The 18,182-nt window shown below is 53.1% G+C and overlaps 1 protein-coding gene across 2 annotated transcripts in view; it reads right to left on the reverse strand.

Annotated features, from left to right (window-relative positions):
• NOS1 (nitric oxide synthase 1) overlaps positions 1 to 18,182 on the reverse strand; it is a 59,082-nt gene that overhangs the window by 19,596 nt on the left and 21,304 nt on the right. For both annotated transcript variants that reach the window (XM_065417934.1, XM_065417933.1), the window contains exons 3-15: positions 16,742 to 16,879; positions 15,728 to 15,873; positions 14,806 to 14,968; positions 13,489 to 13,580; positions 11,673 to 11,814; positions 10,544 to 10,683; positions 9,780 to 9,954; positions 7,504 to 7,605; positions 6,176 to 6,370; positions 4,623 to 4,708; positions 1,335 to 1,479; positions 726 to 830; positions 38 to 96 (exon numbers count right to left, since the gene is read on the reverse strand). In XM_065417934.1, coding sequence (XP_065274006.1) covers positions 38 to 96; positions 726 to 830; positions 1,335 to 1,479; positions 4,623 to 4,708; positions 6,176 to 6,370; positions 7,504 to 7,605; positions 9,780 to 9,954; positions 10,544 to 10,683; positions 11,673 to 11,814; positions 13,489 to 13,580; positions 14,806 to 14,968; positions 15,728 to 15,873; positions 16,742 to 16,879 — 1,688 coding nt within the window. The remainder of the gene's footprint in view (positions 1 to 37; positions 97 to 725; positions 831 to 1,334; positions 1,480 to 4,622; positions 4,709 to 6,175; positions 6,371 to 7,503; positions 7,606 to 9,779; positions 9,955 to 10,543; positions 10,684 to 11,672; positions 11,815 to 13,488; positions 13,581 to 14,805; positions 14,969 to 15,727; positions 15,874 to 16,741; positions 16,880 to 18,182) is intronic.

Consider the following 18,182-nt stretch of genomic DNA (forward strand, 5'->3'; position numbering starts at 1 on the left):
GTGGGAGTGATGTGGGGCTCTTGTCTGAGTCTCTTACTTCCTCTCTTCCAGGTGAGAGTTGGGATTCCTCATTTCCATCATCGCACAGCCGAATTTCTAGAGAGAGAAACAGCAGGGTCGTCACTTCCGCCGGCCGTCCTACAGGACCCCGAAGGTAAGCGGCTGCTCCGTCCCGCTCCAGAGGCCCCCACCTGCTTTCACCAGTGGGACCCAACCGTGGGTCATCTGCACCGTGCGCTGGGACTGAACTCAGCTATTGCTCTGTAAGCCCGCCGGGGCCAGGACCGGGGCCTTGAGGGCTCATACAGCACCAAGCACATCCGCAGGTTAATCATCATTTTCCCTTGCGTGGTGCCGTACATCAGAGGGTCTCTAAGCATTGAGGGCCTGGTCCAACCCCCTGAAATCTATGGGAGTCCTTCCACTGACTTTGATGGGATCTAGAGCAGGCTTTTAATTAATTAAACCTCACAGCCTCCCTGGGGGCGAGGCAGATGTTCTCCCATTCTACAGATGGGGAAACTAAGGCAAACTTAAGGTCTCGCAGCAAGTGGGGGGCAGGTTTGGGAAAGAACCCAGGTCTCATGATGCCCAGCCATGTGCTTTGACCAGTGCCCCATGCTCCCCCCTCTCCATAATGAATGGGCCTAGAAATGGGTGCCGCTCCTCCTCCCCCACCATTACTGCCATGTGCGGTACTGGGACAGTTCTTAACCCTTTCCTACCTCCCCATTCTCCGGTGGGTCTCCGTTGCCGAAGGTGCTCGTGACCACCAGGACGAGGGTTTCATGTTCCAGGTGGACTATGTCGTACTCATCCATGGACATCACCTGAGACAGACAGAGATGCTGGTGATGGCCCCTCGCACAGGGAGACTTGCTGCCGTTCAGTTGGCTGGGTTTAGAGCTAGGGGCCAGTCTCTCCGCTGACTTCAGTGCGATTCTACTGGTGGAGAGCTCGGCCTGAGGCTCTGGCAGAGAACTTGACGCTGAGATCCAATCTATTATGCTAAGAGAGGAGGCCCAGAGACTTAAAGGAGAGACAAATTCTGCTCCTCTTGGGGACTTCCATGGGGCTAAATGGGTAACAGAGGGCAAAACTGGGCCACAAGTCCTCTCCAAATGTGTTCAAATTGAAGGCAGCTTCGTTTGCCTCCGGGCCTCTGTCTCTTAACCGGTCCCAGGGCCCAATCCTGCAAGGTGCTGAGGGCCTGCAATTCCTAGGAAAGTCCCCGGGAGTTGAGGGTGCCCAGCAGCTCGTTGCATTGGGCCCGGTGTACGTAAGCCATACAGCCCCATGCACTCTTCTCCATGGGCAGAGAGCTGGTACGCTACCTTGGCATCGAAAGCGTGCTTGAAGATTTCACATAAGGTTTTTGCATAGACCTGGGACTTCCCCGTTTCCGTGGCATAGAGGATGGTTGCTTTGACCCTCTTGGCCATTGCCTGCCCCATCAGCTTGGCAGAGAACTTCACGGCTCTGGAAAGCAAGTAGAAGCCTCGATAAGATCCTCGGACATGCGAAGCCCAGTCTGCAATTCCCCCCATCTCTCTCTCTCTCTCTCTCGCCTGGATTTCAAGCACGGCTGTGTGATCACAGGGGGGTTATTAGTTCACAACCGTGGGTTGAGAGTTCTAGAGTCTGGGGAAAAGTAAGAGGAATTGTTTTAAACAGCCACTGCCCTCACTCAGCCATGATTTACAGCCAACTGTAGCGGCTGGAGGCCCCTCCCTGGTTGGAGAGGCAGCCTTCGACGCTCTGCACAGCTGTACGTAACTGCCCAGGGCTCAAGGCAGTGGGAACCAGTCCCCCGCTGCCTATGGAAACACACCCGCATACTGCTGGCTTTAAGGGAAGCCTGCCAGCTTGCGGTCTCATGTTCTCGGGTCTCAGACCTCCAGAGAATGTTTTATCTCTTGCACTCATGCATGCCGAGACAGTATCTGGGAAAGGGCTGTTTTCTTTGTTTTCAATAACAGGGGCGTCAACAAGGCTTTTGAGTTTGTTTGAATAAGAAAAAACACACACTTCCTTCCCTGTGCACAGGGCCCAGGACTTACCCCTGGCCCCCACTGCTCTGGGAAGAGTGTTGATTATTAACTAAACTGAACCTGACCTCTCCCCAATCAGCCAGGGCGTTTGTTCACTTAAAACCCTGCATTTTTCTCACCGTCATGTCCCAGTGCGGACAGCACCTATGGGCATAACTTGACTTGTAGGAACAGTCCCATGGGGATCACCCCCAGGAGCCAACTTACTCCCCTTTAAATGGCTGCAGGACAGGGGCTCTAACCACCTGCCTTTCGTCTCCTGCAGCTGGAATCGATTTCCTTGAGCAGATGCACCCATTAGCCTTGTCTACATAAAAACCCCTTTTGCCCCAGAATTTTCCACCATTACTACTATTGGTTCATCTCCACCAGCTCTAGCGCTAGTGTAGATGGGGCCCACTAGTGTGTCAAGCCCTGTGTCCTCTAACCCAGCTCAGAGCAGCTCCACGGGTACGTCTACACCGGAGCTGGAGGTGCCATTTCCAGCTGGAGTAGACAGACTGCACTAGCTCTGATTGAGCTAGCGTGCTAAACATAGCAGAATAACAGCAGCGGTGCATCTAGCGGGAGGGGCCGGGCATCTGGAGTACGATCCCGTCCGAGACAGCACGCACGTATTTGGGTGACTAGTCCCGCCTGCCGCCGTGGTCTCAAGGTACTTGCCTCTGGCCAGTTCCTATCCTGCTTTCAGTCTGATTCATTATGGTTGTTACCTGCTGCTATAACACGGCTCCTGAATTCACCCTTCCATGTCAATTTCACCCACTCATTTCAGATGCCACTGGCCTCCCCGGCCCTGGCACTGATCAGATCTTAGCAAAAGTACAGATGGGTCCAGGAGGAAGCTGAGAGAGGAACTGTCTGGCTCCTTTGCAACCAGTTCTGGACAGCGTCTAAATCCTCTTGTAACGAAACCCCACCTGGTCAGGAATGTTTTGCTCGCTCAGCCGTTCCCATCTTGTGCGCGGGAGCAGTCAAAAAGCAGATTAGCTCAGAGCCAGGCAGAATTAATGGTAAATTTACAAAAAAAAATTAAAACCACCTACACACCACGAACAATGGGGGGGACATTATTTAAAAATCCTACCTGCCAAGTTCACATTTTTATAAAGCTGTTTATCAATTACGTACTCACACACAGAGCAGTTATAATTAACAGCCACTGTGTCCTCTTCTAACTCAATAGCTCACTTAATCTTTTCGAATCCTCTACCTCCCCCAGACTCCTGCTGAAACCCATGCGCCAGGCACTGGCCCCAAGAATGTATAATTGGTACGGTGGCTTCATGGTGGCACCATGGAAACTAACTTAATGGAAGAGATGGGGGCTATCGGATGAGAACAGAGTCACAACAACAGGGACACAGACTTAGCAGTGTCTAGATGATTGTGTAGCACCATTGACCATGGTCAGGTCGTCTGTGACATAACATGCATGTTACTGGCTAATAATAATATCACCTAGCTCTTATATAGTGCTTTTTCATCAGTAGATCTCAAAGCACTTCACAAAGGAGGTCAGTATTCTCCTCCCCATTTTATAGATGGGGAAACTGAGGCACAGAGGCATGACGTGGCTTGCCCAAGGTGACCCAGCAGGCCAGGAGTAGATCCAGAAATAGAACACAAGTCTCCTGAGTCCTACCTAGTCCAGTGCTTTCTCCACTAGGCCACTCTGCCTCCCCTATTGGGACACCTCCCCCAGCCCCACCCCCATGGTGGGGAGGCTTCCAGACCAGGAATAAAATATCAAGATTGTCCAAAGTTGCTCAGCTCAATTGGGCAGATCCCTGGTCAGCATTCCGGGGTATCCATCTCTAGGGGGCTTGTTCTGCCCATGGAAGGGATGGGGACTAGCTATGACATATGGACCCAGGTTTTATTCCAAAATGTCCAGGGCTGTCCAGATCCAGGATCCTGGTTTGAGCCCCTCTCTTAGGTCCATATGTACAAAGGCTCCCCATGCCATTCTCCTTTCACACTCACAAAGGGTTTGGTCCCCACGAGCTGCAGGGGAGCGATCGGCGGAAGTATCCCAAATAGCAAAGAGGAGGATTCCGTGGCACGAGTTTCCTCTCACTTATACCAGTGCTAATTGGGAGTAACAGCAATGGAGTTACATCATTGTCATAGGGGGAGAAGGAAGGAGAATCAGGCCTTATAACCCCAGAGAGAGGAAGGAAGAGGAGCCGTCTGAAGTCTCTCTCCAAGTGCTGGAACAACCAGAGAGACATTGCTGGAGAATGAACTGATTTGTGGGAAGAGACCCAATGAGGATTTTTAGCTATTTTATACCTTCACCCTCCCATTTACTGCTCCAGTGGCAGGCCCCAAATGCTGCCCACCTCTCCGGGCACCTCTCTCCTGTGCCACACCAGATGACATGGCAAAAGGAGAGGCCTTCAAAAGACACTGGGGGAATCCTGGTGAGCGAGGAGCTGACCACGCAGCAGTAATTCAAGGAGCACACGGCAGCCCCACCACACAGAACCTGAACAGTAAACGGTCCGTGTGCTGCATCTCGATGCTCTGGCTCCTAGTGTGTGGGGGTAGCTACTCCTGTGTACTTACTTGGCCAGCTTTTTAAAACCGATGGCTCTCTTTTTGGTGGGAGTCCCATTGACCCCTTTCCAGATGTGCGTGTTCCAAGGGTCAGGCTAGGAGGAAAAAGATGGTCATCAGCTGAGGGACAGAGCTTTGTTATTCAACAAGGGCCAGGTCTGTGGGGCCCGGCAATGGAATTGCATTCGCTTGTAAAGACAGCCTGTTTAGATACATTCACAACACCCGGTTGCTAGGGACCAGCTGGCCTCAGACCCTCGTCATAGGTCTTTATTTGTGGGCCTGGTCTGTAACCCCATCCTACCCTTCACAACCCAGCTATTTAAGCTTGGAGATGACCCTCTCTAGAGATCCCCATGTCTTTGAGCTATGACTGGATGCACCAGGGTTTCAACACGCCGTCGCAAAGCAGCGAGGAGGTTGCTGGCTTTTAACAACATGGCTGAGGACCATGCCCTTTGTGCCTCCTGGAAGTGGGGCTGTCCCAGGGACAGGGCCGGCTGCAGGGTTTTGGCTGCCCCAAGCAGCCAAAAAAAAAAAAAAAAGCCGCGATCGCGATCTGCGGCGGCAATTCGGCAGAAGGTCCTTCGCTCCGAGCGGGAGTGAGGGACCGTCCGCCGAATTGCCGCCGAATAGCTGGACCTGCCGCCCCTCTCCGAAGTGGCCGCCCCAAGCACCTGCTTGCCAAGCTGGTGCCTGGAGCCGGCCCTGCCCAGGGAGCATTGACAGCTAATGAGCAGGGAGATGCAGGACTGCATCCCTCCACTTTTCCATAGGGCCTCAAGAAGGGGCGGAGGCTAGGAAAGAGGATCAGCGGCTGCACAATCCCTGAGGATACAGTCAGAGCTGGGAATGCTCTGGGTTCATGGGAGATGGATAATACAGATGAACAAGTGACTCCCTTTCCTCGTTATTCCTTATGGGACCTAGACTAATGGCCAGACTGAACGAAAGCAGCAGGAGCATAGACATTCGGCGAATGAAGGTATGTTTGTCAGGGTCCCTTGTCCCATTCTTTGAAGGGCTACGTGCTCTGTTGCTAACATTATGGCCTAGTGCTCATGCGCTGCACGGCCAGGCAGGATACCAGAGTCAGATTTTCTATCCCCAAGCTGGCAGGAGCAGCTCGCTCAAGTTTGCTAGATGGCGGAGGAAGGGAAGGGGTGACTGGCATGGGCCGACAGCAGCCCCCCACGGCTGACTGAGGAACAGGGCTGATGAGCTCCTGAAAGTGTTCTGCTAGGTTCCCCTGGGATGAAGGATGCAAGATGGGACCATGATGATTCTCCAGGCTCTGGCAGAGATGCGAAGAGCCACCCCCTTGCGGGAAGGCAACTCGTGCCGGGGGTCGGCAAACCTGACTCTGATTATACCTTGATGCCTTGTAACAATCAGGCTTGTTAACAAGCACCACCGCTCTGCAGAGAGACAACGGTTGGGATACAGAGCCAGTCCACAGCTGGGGAGGAGACGTAGATCCTGCTGCCCCTGTCTATCATGGTACCCTTGTGTGCGAGGGGCAGGGCGTGCGGCACCGGCAGAAGCCTGGCTATGGATAGTACCTGGTACTCGAAGGAGGGCGTGAGCCGATAGTTGAGCATTTCCTGATGGAAGACTGGGGTGATGCTGCTGGACATCGGGGGGACGATCCAGACCCAGTCAGCAGGGCACCCCCCGCGGCAGCGATACTCATTCTCCATGTGCTTGATGAAGGACTCTGTGGCTGAGTGATGGTCCACAATGGTCACCTTGTCGCTCTGTTGGAGGGAAGGAGAAGACAGCCAGTAGAACTGCAGGCTAGTGCTCCTTGGGCAGTGAGGACAGGAGTCGGGAGGCAGCATTAGGACCCCGGGCTGGGAGCCGAGTCTGCCGTGAGGGCTAAAAAGGAGCATCCCCACCAAGAACTGCAGTGGACGTTAGGACAACAAACAGCTTCTGTCTAGGAGAAGTCAAAGGCTGAAAGCTCAGTTCCTCCTTCCAATGGAAGGCGTCTGTCAGTGGCAATGGGGCATGAGGAACAATCCGGAAGGGCCCCGTGGAGGGGTCTGATTGAGAAGACAGCCCTCATTTTGGAACTTCCCTTCATTTGATTATGCTGAGCTGGTTGACAGGTAGGAGGGACCCTGAACCCCCTAAGCTCTGCTGTGGGCTGGTCAAAGGGGATTGTTACCCTTGGTGTCCAGCTCTGGGGACCAGCCGCTGCTCCCTTCCTCTAGGGCTGTCCTCCCAGCTCACCCGTATAAAACTCCAAGGAAAACAGCTGCTGGAAGATGCTGCTGCCTAAGACTGAGATATTGCCCATGTGTATCCCCTGCCCTCCCAGAGCAGACACACTAAGGCAGAGAGATAGTCTCCTGGTTCGCCCGGTGCCAAGCAGCATTCTGCCCCAATCACTAGTTTTGGCTTGGACGAGCCAAAATCGCAAATCACTTTAAATGCAAATGTGGATACTCAGGGCCAGATCCTTGGCCCTTTTTGTGCCACTCATGCCCTGTAAAGGAGCTGGAAATCCCCCCAGGGAAAGGCTTGCACAGGGCTGATGTAGACAGCCCTACACCACCTGTCTGTGTTGGCCTGAGTGTGCTAAATTCCACTGCGGGCCACCCCGGCACCTGGAACAACCCCAAATTAGGGAGGCCCCAAAGGGGGAATAGCCCCTCCTGAGCAACACAGCCCAGACTTTAGTCACCCTCACCTCCATGTCAGGACAGTGTCGCACGAAAGCATGTTTGTTAAACCACTAGCTGCTGTGGCCCTGGGGCAGATCTCCCTACCGCCCCTTCCCAAGCCAGTTTCTGACGGAGCACCAGGCGCCGGTCCCATCCCAAACCCCAAAGCCTTGGGGATGCCTGTGCTGAAGCTCCAGCAGCAAGTCCTGCCCCTCTGGTACCTGGAAGCTGTACAGAACAGCGATGTTAATCTCCACCAGCGCCTGGTCTTTCCACAGTGAGGAGGTTTTCCTCATGTCCAGGTTCATCTTTTTGGCTACTTCCTGCAAAGACACGCAGTAATCGGTGAGCGGGGACTCAGTACCGGCCGCAAAGCGAAGTCCTAAGGCCTCTGCCCCAGAGAGCGAGCTAAGGGAGGGCAAGCCCCACCTCCGCATCTGATGGAGAACTTCCGTGAAGGGAGGCATGGCTGCTGGGTATGGGTCAGAGTAAATGACCTGCCTGTCTCACTGAACTTCGTCCCAGTGGCCTGGTTCCCTCCTGAACAGTCAGGGCTTGGCTGTGCCCAGCCTCGCACAGGGACTGTGGGCGATCCCAGCAGGGAGGGTAGGTGTGATGCTGGCAGGCCAGATGCCAGCTCATGCCCAGGTCATAGAATCATAGAATATCAGGGTTGGATGGGACCTCAGGAGGTCATGTAGTCCAACCCCCTGCTCAAAGCAGGACCAATCCCCAACTAAATCATCCCATCCAGGGCTTTGTCAAGCCTGACCTTAAAAACCTCTAAGGAAGGAGATTCCACCACCTCCCTAGGTAACCCATTCCAGTGCTTCACCACCCTCCTAGTGGAAAAGTTTTTCCTAATATCCAACCTAAACCTTCCCGACTGCAACTTGAGACCATTGCTCCTTGTTCTGTCATCTGCTACCACTGAGAACAGTCTAGATCCATCCTCTTTGGAACCCCCTTTCGGGTAGTTGAAAGCAGTTATCAAATCCCCCCTCATTCTTCTCTTCTGCAGACTAAACAATCCCAATTCCCTCAGACTCTCCTCATAAGTCATGTGCTCAGGCCCCCTAATCATTTTTGTTGCCCTCTGCTGGACTCTTTCCAATTTTTCCACATCCTTCTTGTAGTGTGGGGCCCAAAACTGGACACAGTATTCCAGATGAGACCTCACCAATGTCGAATAGAGGGGAATGATCATGTCCCTCAATCTGCTGGCAATGCCCTTACTTATACAGCCCAAAATGCTGTTAGCCTTCTTGGCAACAAGGGCACACTGTCGACTCATATCCAGCTTCTTGTCCACTGTAACTCCTAGGTCCTTTTCTGCAGAACTGCTGCCTAGCGGGGCCCCATGCCTCACTTGAATACTGACAAATACAGAGCTGGAATCTGGCTGGTTCACCTGTGTGGTAGTATTGTTAAAACAGGCATTCGTTATAAAACAGTGCCTAGTGTTTAGACCTTATGGAATGTGTGTGAGTTGCTGCCTGCATTAATCTCACTTGTGACATCTGTACCCCAGAGTATGAGGCAACATTTGAGCCTTTTGTATTGCAAGCTTCTGTGACTGTGAAAATCGCCAGACAGGAGAGAGACATTAACGAGTGTAAAGCGCGGAGCTCCAACAGAAGGCATTAGGTCCTGCCCCACAAGCAAGGTCCATCGACACCAGATGAACTATCGTGGAACACTGAAGAGGACAAAAGGCTTCGTTGATTGTTCTTACCCCACCATGAAGAGGAGTGATGCAAGTGAATTCCTTTCATCAGCTGAGTTTGCTGCTCAAAGACCAAAGGGGGAAAGGAAAAAAGGCCCTAACAAGAAGGAACTGTATCTTTATGCTGCTGGGACTCTGAGGGGCAAGGATAACGAAGCATAACTGAAAGCGCCCCAGTGCTTAGCCAATTTGGGGCTTGTGCCCTGCTTCCCCACGCCCTGCGCCACTGAAGGCCAGCTTGACAGCAGGCACGGCTCCCTACCAGTGCCCACCCGGGGGCAGGGCACCTGAAAGAGGATGAGGAGAGGAGTGAGCCCTGTGGGGCACCCCCAGGCCTCCAAGGGAAGCAGCAGAGGTGGCTGGGTGTGGGGGGAGGAGCACAGTACACCTCTGTGGGGGAGCAGCATCAGAGTTCCCCCTGGGGACTCCTCCAGCACGGGGTGGGGAAGCCACAATCTGGGTGTGGTTAGTACCAATGTTTCTTCCTCTTTTCCCACCCCAAGTAACTATCATGCAGGTGACGTACCAGGGACTTGCTGGGCCAGGGCTCCCCTGGGAACATCGCCCTGATGTGGCAGCGTGGCTGGAATTCACTTTGATCTTCAGAGCTTATTTAAGGCAGCCCTTTGGTTTCATTTACCGTCCCCCACAAAGCAGGGACACGCCCAGCTTGGCGCTCTGCTCCCCGGTAGCTCCGTACACCCCAAAGCACCCCCGCCAGCCCCACCGCTGCCCTGAGGCGCAGCAGGCAGTAGCCGAGGGCAGGGTTACCTCCAGCATGTTGTAGCGAGAGTTATCACAGTAATCGCGGACGCCGATCTCAGTGCCCATGTACCAGCCGCTGAAGGGGCAGGCAGTGAACTCCAGGCCTCCGATCTCTAGCAGCATGCTGGACACCGCTGGCAAACCGTACCACTTCAGCCCCAGGTCCTTAAACCAGGCAAACCTGCCGAGCACACAGGGGGGTCAGCCGGGTTGCTGGATGCTCACGGGGAGGGGAACAAAGGGGGAGATTTGCCCCTAACAGTCATTCCACAGAAGCCCGAAGGCAGCTTTGTCTTACTACAATGAGCCAGTTCTCACCAACATTCGGAACCACTCCTGGGAACGAGGAAGCAGAGCAGGGCCCTGGGGGGATGGCAGCACCGTTTCCTTTGCACACAGGAGGGGCGCACACAACAGGGGAGTTGTGGGGAGGGGCGGGGAGAACAGGTGGATGGCAGGAGGCTCAGGGCAGAGGAACCAGAGAAACTGAAGTGATGCGAGAGCAGCCCTGCCATCCCTCCACGGGAAAGGGACCAGGGTCACTGGTTTTCAAGCCTGGGCCAGTTTTCCATGCAGCATGGAAGGAAGCTCTAGGGGTTGCACCAACTGGCAGAAATGGGCACGGCTCCAGGTTGGTGGGACTCTAGGTCTGAATGGGGGTCCCCCGGGCAAGGCCACGTAGTGCACTGTGAGCAGGCGTAGGTGGTTCGAGCAGAGCAGAACTCTGCAGAACCTGCCCCACAGCGGCACCCGGATGTGCTCTAGCTTACTTGGGATGCCTGATGGGTACTTCCAGCACCAGCTCCGGGGGGATCTCAAAGAGCTCCGGATCATTGCCGTTGGCCTGGAGGAGGAGTGGCAGGACATCAAATCGCCCCTTGGGTGCCTTCCACCCTTGCTGGATGCAGATCTGCAGCCAAACAGAGTTCACGATAATATTCTCGCCAACCTGGCTGCCCAGCAATGTGACTGTCTCTCAGGCGCTGTGGGCAGGATGTGGGGGTTGCAAAGCGGTAGGCTGCTAAGTACAACCGTAGTCTCTTGTACTTTTTTTTTTTTAATAAGGGATGTCTCCACTCAGTCTGAGCCATGTGTAAGCTAAGAGTTCAGGCTGAGTCACTGGAGAGTGTTCTGCGATCAAGCAGTAGGTGATAGGCACATTCTCATTATGGTGCACAGAGACTGGCTATTGGAACAAATCCACGGCCTCTTAGGACTTCACACTTGTCACTGGGCAGTGTGCCATGAGCCACCTGGGACCTGCAGGTGACAGCGAGTTTAGAACCTGGACCTCCTGCTCCAAACCACTGTCCGAGCTATAGTGTTGTTAGTCTGTAGCAGTACAGAGACTATGAATCACAAGTAAGAAGTTCTGAGTCCACCCTGAAGAGGGCAGTGGTGCATGAACACACAAGCACAAATACAAGTTCACATGGCAATACTAAGGGTCCCTCTAGTGGTACTACAGAGCATCTCATGACCTGTCTTGGGAAAAGCAAAGCAAATCAGAGTGGGTCTCCTAGATCAGGGGGTCTCAAACTGGGGGTCGGGACCCCTCAGGGGGTTGTGAGGCTATTACCTGGAGGGTCGCGAGCTGTCAGCCTCCACCCCAAACCCCGCTTTGCCTCCAGCATTTATAATGGTGTTGAATACATTAAGAAGTGTTTTTAATTGATAAGGGGGGGGGGGTGTCGCACTCAGAGGCTTGCTATGTGAAAGGGGTCACCAGTACAAAAGTTTGAGAACTACTGTCCTAGGTGGACTGAAACACTGTAGTATAATATGCAGCTGTCCCCATCCTATCTGAGCATCTCAGGAGGCGCTCAGAGGTGCACTCCCCTATGGGCCCGGCCACTGACCTACAATGACTGGGAAGAATGGATTTTTTTCATTGCTTACCTCTGTGAGCTCCATGTTGGCTGGGTCTCCCAGAATGGTACCGTCTGGCTGCTTGTAGCCAGCATAGCGGATGAGCTGGGCATTCCAGACTCGGAAGTCATGCTTGCCATCTGTCCTCTGGGGGAAGATGGTGATAGCAGACCTGAAAGGAACGGACGGGATGGCGCTGGCGTTAGTGATGTGAAAGGTGGCAGCCGGGAGGGCATGTGCTTGTTCCTGAGATTGAGCGGGGTTGCCTGGGATGATGGACAGCCCTTGCCAGCATTCACAGCACCTCAGCCACTACGCTTTCTGCCACGTGGTTTGTGCTTGTGAACATGCCTGGGACCAGATTAACCTCCGTGCATGCCCGGAAAAGAGAAGAGCCAGCCCCCTTTCCAACTGATTTTCCAGCTACTACCATTGTGCCTTATGAATGTGGGTGTGCCCCCGAGATGAACAGTCCAGTCTGCAGACCAGGTACCAAGGTGGGGCAAATAGGTAGCGGAGGCAGAGGGAGAGTTCTGTTTCCCTGGCAAATTCATCTCCCTCTCAGTGCTTTCCCTTCGCTCCAGTGACCTATGAGCCTATAGATCAAACAGGCCCCCAGTAAATAAGGCGGAGGGGGAGATCCATCCAGTGGGAAAGACAGAGGAGCAAGAGAAAGGAGGAGAAATACATTGTATGTTTCTATACAGCCCAGCCACTAGAGACGGAGGGGCCCAGCAGGTAGAGCACAGGACCAGGAGACCTGGGTTCTGTTCCCTTCTCCACCACTGATTTAGTCCATAACCTTGGGCAGAGTTACTGAGTCTCTCTGTCCCTGGGTTCTCTCAGCTGGGAAGTGGGGCTACTGATACTTTCCCACCTTTAAAAAGCAACAGAGAGTATTGTGGCACCTTTAAGACTAACATCTGTTAGTCTTAAAGGTGCCACAGGACTCTCTGTTGCTTTTTACAGACCCAGACTAACACGGCTACCCCTCTGATATTTTCCCACCTTTGTGAATCACAAGCACTAAGTATCATGATTGCTAAGATACTGATCGCTTGGACACGGGGTCAATTCATTCTGAAACACACACAGGTTTGAGGCAGAATTCAGCATTTGTAGCCCAGGTGGGCCCGGGGGCTAAGTTTTACTTCCTGCCCTTAGGTGGAGTGGGTAGAGGGGCAACCGAGAGGTTTAATTTATTGCTTCTCTACAGCTGGAAGAGACACTGGCCCAAGGGCGAGCAAGCAAGGTGGACAGGAGGGACACTCCTTCCTTCCCTTCAGCAGCTCCTGCCCCCGGCAGCCGGACACTCCAGCTCAGAACCCGGGACTCTCCAGAGACTCGGCTGCAGGCACATGGTAGCATTCTGCCGGAGGGAGGTGAAGGACGGGCCTGCATGCTGCATTCGAAGGCTCTTCAGTCTGGCCCAAGTTCTTGTAGAACCTGGGACAGCAGCTCACAACCGGCCAGGGCAGGGAGGCAGCCTGTCCTCACGCTTGGGCTGGTGGCTCAGCCCACGTCCACCCCCCAGTTGAGTGGTGAGTCAGTGATCTCAGGGAGTACGCGGTTGTGCAGAAGCTACCCAAAAGGCGAGGCAGGGCACATGGAAGGTGCGATTAGAACTGCAGCAGAAACCCGCAGCACAAAGGAGCCTGTAACCCCAAGTCTCCGTCTCATGGCAGGTCAGAGGCTCCCCGGGCACGTGGCTGAGGTCAGGGCCAGGTGACTGGAAGAGAGCACTACTCTCACTCCAAGCCATAAACACAAATCTAAACAATTAACAGCCCCCTCCAGCTGAGACCCAGAGCTCCCTCCTTTGGCCCGGGGGAGGGGGGGGACTCACCTGAGGTTCCCTTTGTTGGTGGCGTATTTGATGTGGTTGCAGATGTAATTGAACATCCCATGGGCTGTGGTGCAGTCTCGTGCATCAAACACCTGCAACAGTCGAGAGGGTTGGTCTGCAGAACTCTCTCATTCCTAAATGAGCCTGCGTCTCCTCCATAGCCGGCCCAGCCCACTGGAAAGCCCGAGGGGCTGACGCATTACAGGAGACGAGGATCTAGCTAGCTGTAAGTAGTGTCTAGCACATACATGCTCCCTGCCACTGTAGCATCTCGGCACCTCGTACCTCAGCCCTCTCCACTGCGGGGAGCCAAACTCAAATCCAGGATTGACATTTGTTCCCTGCTCCCAGCCTACTGCAGTCCCCAGGGTCATAAAGAGCAACAGACGTGTCCAGCCAACCAAAGCCACCATCAGCTCTGGCTCCCGCAGTCTCTCCTTAAGTGAGCCCCAGGGCTGAGAGATCAGTGATTGAGGGGCAGTGGCATGGCAGAGGAAGGGGGCGAGTGCCAAGGTAATCTAGGACTGACCTTCCTTTGCAGAGCCATGCAGGGATGCTTGCAAGCATCTTCCTGCACTATGCCTGGCTGCAGCGAGTCCTTTCCTTTCCACAGCCAAGTGCTCCCCCAGATGTTAATTAAAACAAAAGAAGCAGGAAGCTTCACTGTGTGAGAGAGAGGCTTGGCCTCCCAGCTCCAAACCGTGCTGAGACCCTGTATGAAATTGCTCATCAGCTTTGGAGTGACGGCGTCACGTGTGTGTGTGTGTTGGAGTATGGCTTCAGACTGCAGCCCCAGCCCAACGTCACTGGAAACAATGCATTCAAACAACCCCCGCTCCAACCCTGAGCCAAAAGGGCACTGGGGCTGGGGCTCTATGCAACCCTGGAATAGCTTCTTTGACTTCACCAGAGTTTTCCTCCCGTGGCCTCCATCCACGGCAAGGCTACCGTTTTTAAAGTAGCATGTGGCAAGTAGGAGCCCAGAACCCAGAACGTTTCGGAAGATGATAGTGTTACCTCCGAAGTCTGCTTTGCAGTTTCGAATGCAGACACCGCCACCATCATCTATGCGCCACCCTCCCCCATGAGCACCTTTCCTTCCAAAGCCCTCTCCTCCCAGAGCCTCCAAAGAAGCCCCTGCACCCACAGATGAAAGGGTGGCATGTTTCTTACATGTATTGCCCAGAGCCACAAGCATGAGTCACCGTATCCTTAGCATCCAGAGAAACAGCCGTGTCTCCCTTGATTTACCTTCCATGCCCATCGACCCCTCTAAGAGCAACCTGCCAGCTGTCGCCAGAGCAGTCTGCTGCTTACCTGTAGCTTGGACCACTGAATCCTGCCCACGCAGCGGGATGCATTACGCCAGGCGTGCTTTGCTCCGTAGATCAGCTCTGTGTCCCGCAGCTGGTAGGTGTCTGTGGTTTCAATCTCCTTGGTCACTTCTTCCAGCCTCTCCACGTGGGCCTTGGAGCCAAACCTGTGAGCATGGGGAAAGGAGAAGTGACCAACTCCAATTCGTAGGGCAGCGGATAGCGCCGGATGCTGTCTGTACACAAGTATGCAGTCTGGTCCTGGTACACGTACACACATGCCAGCTGGAGGTAACTCTGGACCAATCATGATAATTGTGGGGGCAAAAGTTCCCCTCTGCCCCAGGGGGTCAAACTCTGAGATGACACATTGTAGGATGCATCTGAAGAAGTGAGGTTCTTACCCACGAAAGCTTATACTTCTGTTAGTCTTAAAGGTGCCACAGGACCCTCTGTTGCTTTTTACATTGTAGGATGAAATTCTGCGGAAGGGAACCTCCCTGGCTGCACCCGTGCATTACAATCTCTCGACAGATCAGTATACCACATGCTCATGTGCATGTACACCTGCTTGTGTACCCAGCTAGACACACACACAGAGCACAGATGCAGACCACTGGAAGCACAAGGTTGTCCGACATAGAGCAGAACCATTCTGGACCTATAAATGCATGTCTGCAGTCTTTTGTTCTTTGGAGGCCAGCACAGGTTTCAAATGGCCTGGCCCTTGGGAGTGCGCACAGCTGGGGCACGCAGAGCTAGTGATCCGACTATTGGCTAACTCTGGGCACTGCAATTTGATCACAACACCACGTCTGAGTTTGCATCCAGCTTTGCCGGTAACAAGTCAGAGGTATTTTACTGCACCGCGTAGCTCCCGCTAAAAACCCGCCAGCAGCACCACCTGCGAGTGCCAGAAGACTTGCCTCTTTATGGAGGAGTAGTACTGATCAATGAAGTCCTTAGCCAAGGAGAGCAGCTGCTCTTTTGTCCTGGTGTCTTCTGGCTTCCGGATATGCTGGGTGGGCGTCATTATTGAGCCCATGCAGATCTGCTCTGTACACGCACTGGCCTGCAAGGACAGAAGGGCCACGTATGAACCATAGATTACTGGATGCACCACTGGTTACACTGACATGGCCAACAGGACGGGCTGCACTAACGCTGGTGAAATGCCAGCTCCGGATTTGGCACAAGTGGTGATATTTCCAGTGTGTTTGCTTTCACATTTGCACTTTTTTTGGCACTGATCTCAGGCATACGACTGAGGGATGCCTGACCTACAACTGTGGCTCGGACAAGTGGGATTCGTAAGTGTCCAACCTAAATCTTAGTTATAGCTCTCTGTTCGTCCTCTCTCCCCCAAGCCGGTCTCCATAAAATCCTTGGAGGAAACAATCACGTATCATCAGCTTTGCATCCTCCTTTCTGCCAGCAGCAGGCAAATGCTTTACATCCAGCCACAGTCAGCTGCTGGGAGGTAACAGATACCCACCTCCATACCTTACTTTCCCATCTCCACAGTAGACCTTCCCTTACACCATATCTCCCCCTACTCTAGGGGTAAACACCTCTGCAACATTTCCCTGCAGAATCTACAACCTATCAGCCTAGAAGTCTACCCCACAAGCTATTGCCAAGAAAAGAGAACACCGGGATTGAAAGAGGGATAATGCAGTTGGCGTGCATTCTAATCATCCCCATTCCCCACCCTCATGTTCCACCAGCATTTGAAGGTTCGAAAGAGCTCAGTTGCCTCTCTTTGATTCATTCTAGTCTAGCCCACGACAGAGCAGCTCATTGAAGACGCCACGGCAGCACACAAGATAGGCTCATTTATTCAAAGCAACTCTAATTCTTCCAGTTAAATCAGGTTTAGAGACATTGATTTGGTCAACTGCACTCAGAAAACATTGGCCAAAACACTCTGTCCCACTCACCATGGCTGTCTTGAGATGTAAGGTATCATGAAGCACCGAGCCAGTCTCCCAGTTCTTGACTTTGGCAAACCGTGGGCACTTAGACGGGCTTCCATTCACCAAGTTCTTAGTTGGGGACTGTCTGCTAGATGGCGGTGGCTGGAGGAGAGAAAAAATGATGATGTGTCAGACTATGGCTCACTGATCAGTTACAGGAGAAGTGTAGGATGTAACAGCAGGTGGATCTTGGATTAATGGACTTCTTCACCTATGGAGGCCTGGTGAGAATTGTGTGGTCTTGACCTACATCCTAGTGAATATTTGCCCACACCAAAAAAAATTACTCTGGATAGCTGTAAAGTTAACTCTGTTCAGAAGAAGCCTAACCTCGAAAGAGCAAAGAGCCATAGAAATTAGAGATGGAAATTAATTATTAGCTCATGTAGTCCAGGGGTCGGCAACCAGCGGCACGTGAGCTGATTTTTAGTGGCACTCTGCTGCCAGCCTGCTGCTGGCCTGGATGGACGGAACCCCAGGCCGGCAGCAGACTGAGCGGGTCCGGTGGCTGGGACCCCGTCTGGCAGGAACCAGCGGACGGAACCCCAGACCGGCAGCGCGGGCAGCAGATGGAACCCCAGACCGGCAGCGGGCTGAGCTGTTCAGCCCGCTGCCGGTCTGGGGATCTGTCCGCCGGCCCCTGTAAATATAAAATGTATTACTGGCACGCGAAACCTTAAATTAATGAAGACTTGGCACACCACTTCTCAAAGGTTGCCGACCCCTGATGTAGTCCATTCCCTGTCAATGTGGGATTTTCCCCCTACATTACCTTCACTAGTGTATTATCTGCCATGGTTTTAAATGCACCAAAGCCAGTGCCGGTCGTTTGACTACTCCAAGGAAGGTTGTCTTAATATCTGACAATTACTGTAAGGGAATGAACAGGAAGCAGGCCTCCCCAGTGCCCGTTTTTGCTGGAGAAATGTAGGGCTAAGGACAAGCATAGGGAGGAAGTGAAAGGACTTCTGAATTATGTACACTTGGACCACTCCCATCTCGCTCCTTGATATCCTATGTAGGTGTGTGCCAAGCCAGGATCTTGGAGTGAACCTCATTGTGCAAGTACTGACACAGCAATGAACATACTTGGCCTGCAGAGATCCTGAGTGACACCAGGGAAAAAATAGTTCTAGTGAACTTCAGAGGAAATCTGCTTTGGCAGACAAACTCCATGAAGATGCCAAAAGCTCCACACCAGATTGCTCTTGGAAGGGGGAGATATCCCATCTTGGAATTTTGACAGGTTTCAGAGTAGCAGCCACGTTAGTCTGTATCCGCAAAAAGAACAGGAGTACTTGTGGCACCTTAGAGACTAACAAATTTATTAGAGCATAAGCTTTCGTGGGCTAGCTTATGCTCTAATAAATTTGTTAGTCTCTAAGGTGCCACAAGTACTCCTGTT

The sequence above is a fragment of the Emys orbicularis genome, chromosome 16 (assembly GCF_028017835.1).
Source record: "Emys orbicularis isolate rEmyOrb1 chromosome 16, rEmyOrb1.hap1, whole genome shotgun sequence".
Classification (NCBI taxonomy): domain Eukaryota; kingdom Metazoa; phylum Chordata; order Testudines; family Emydidae; genus Emys; species Emys orbicularis.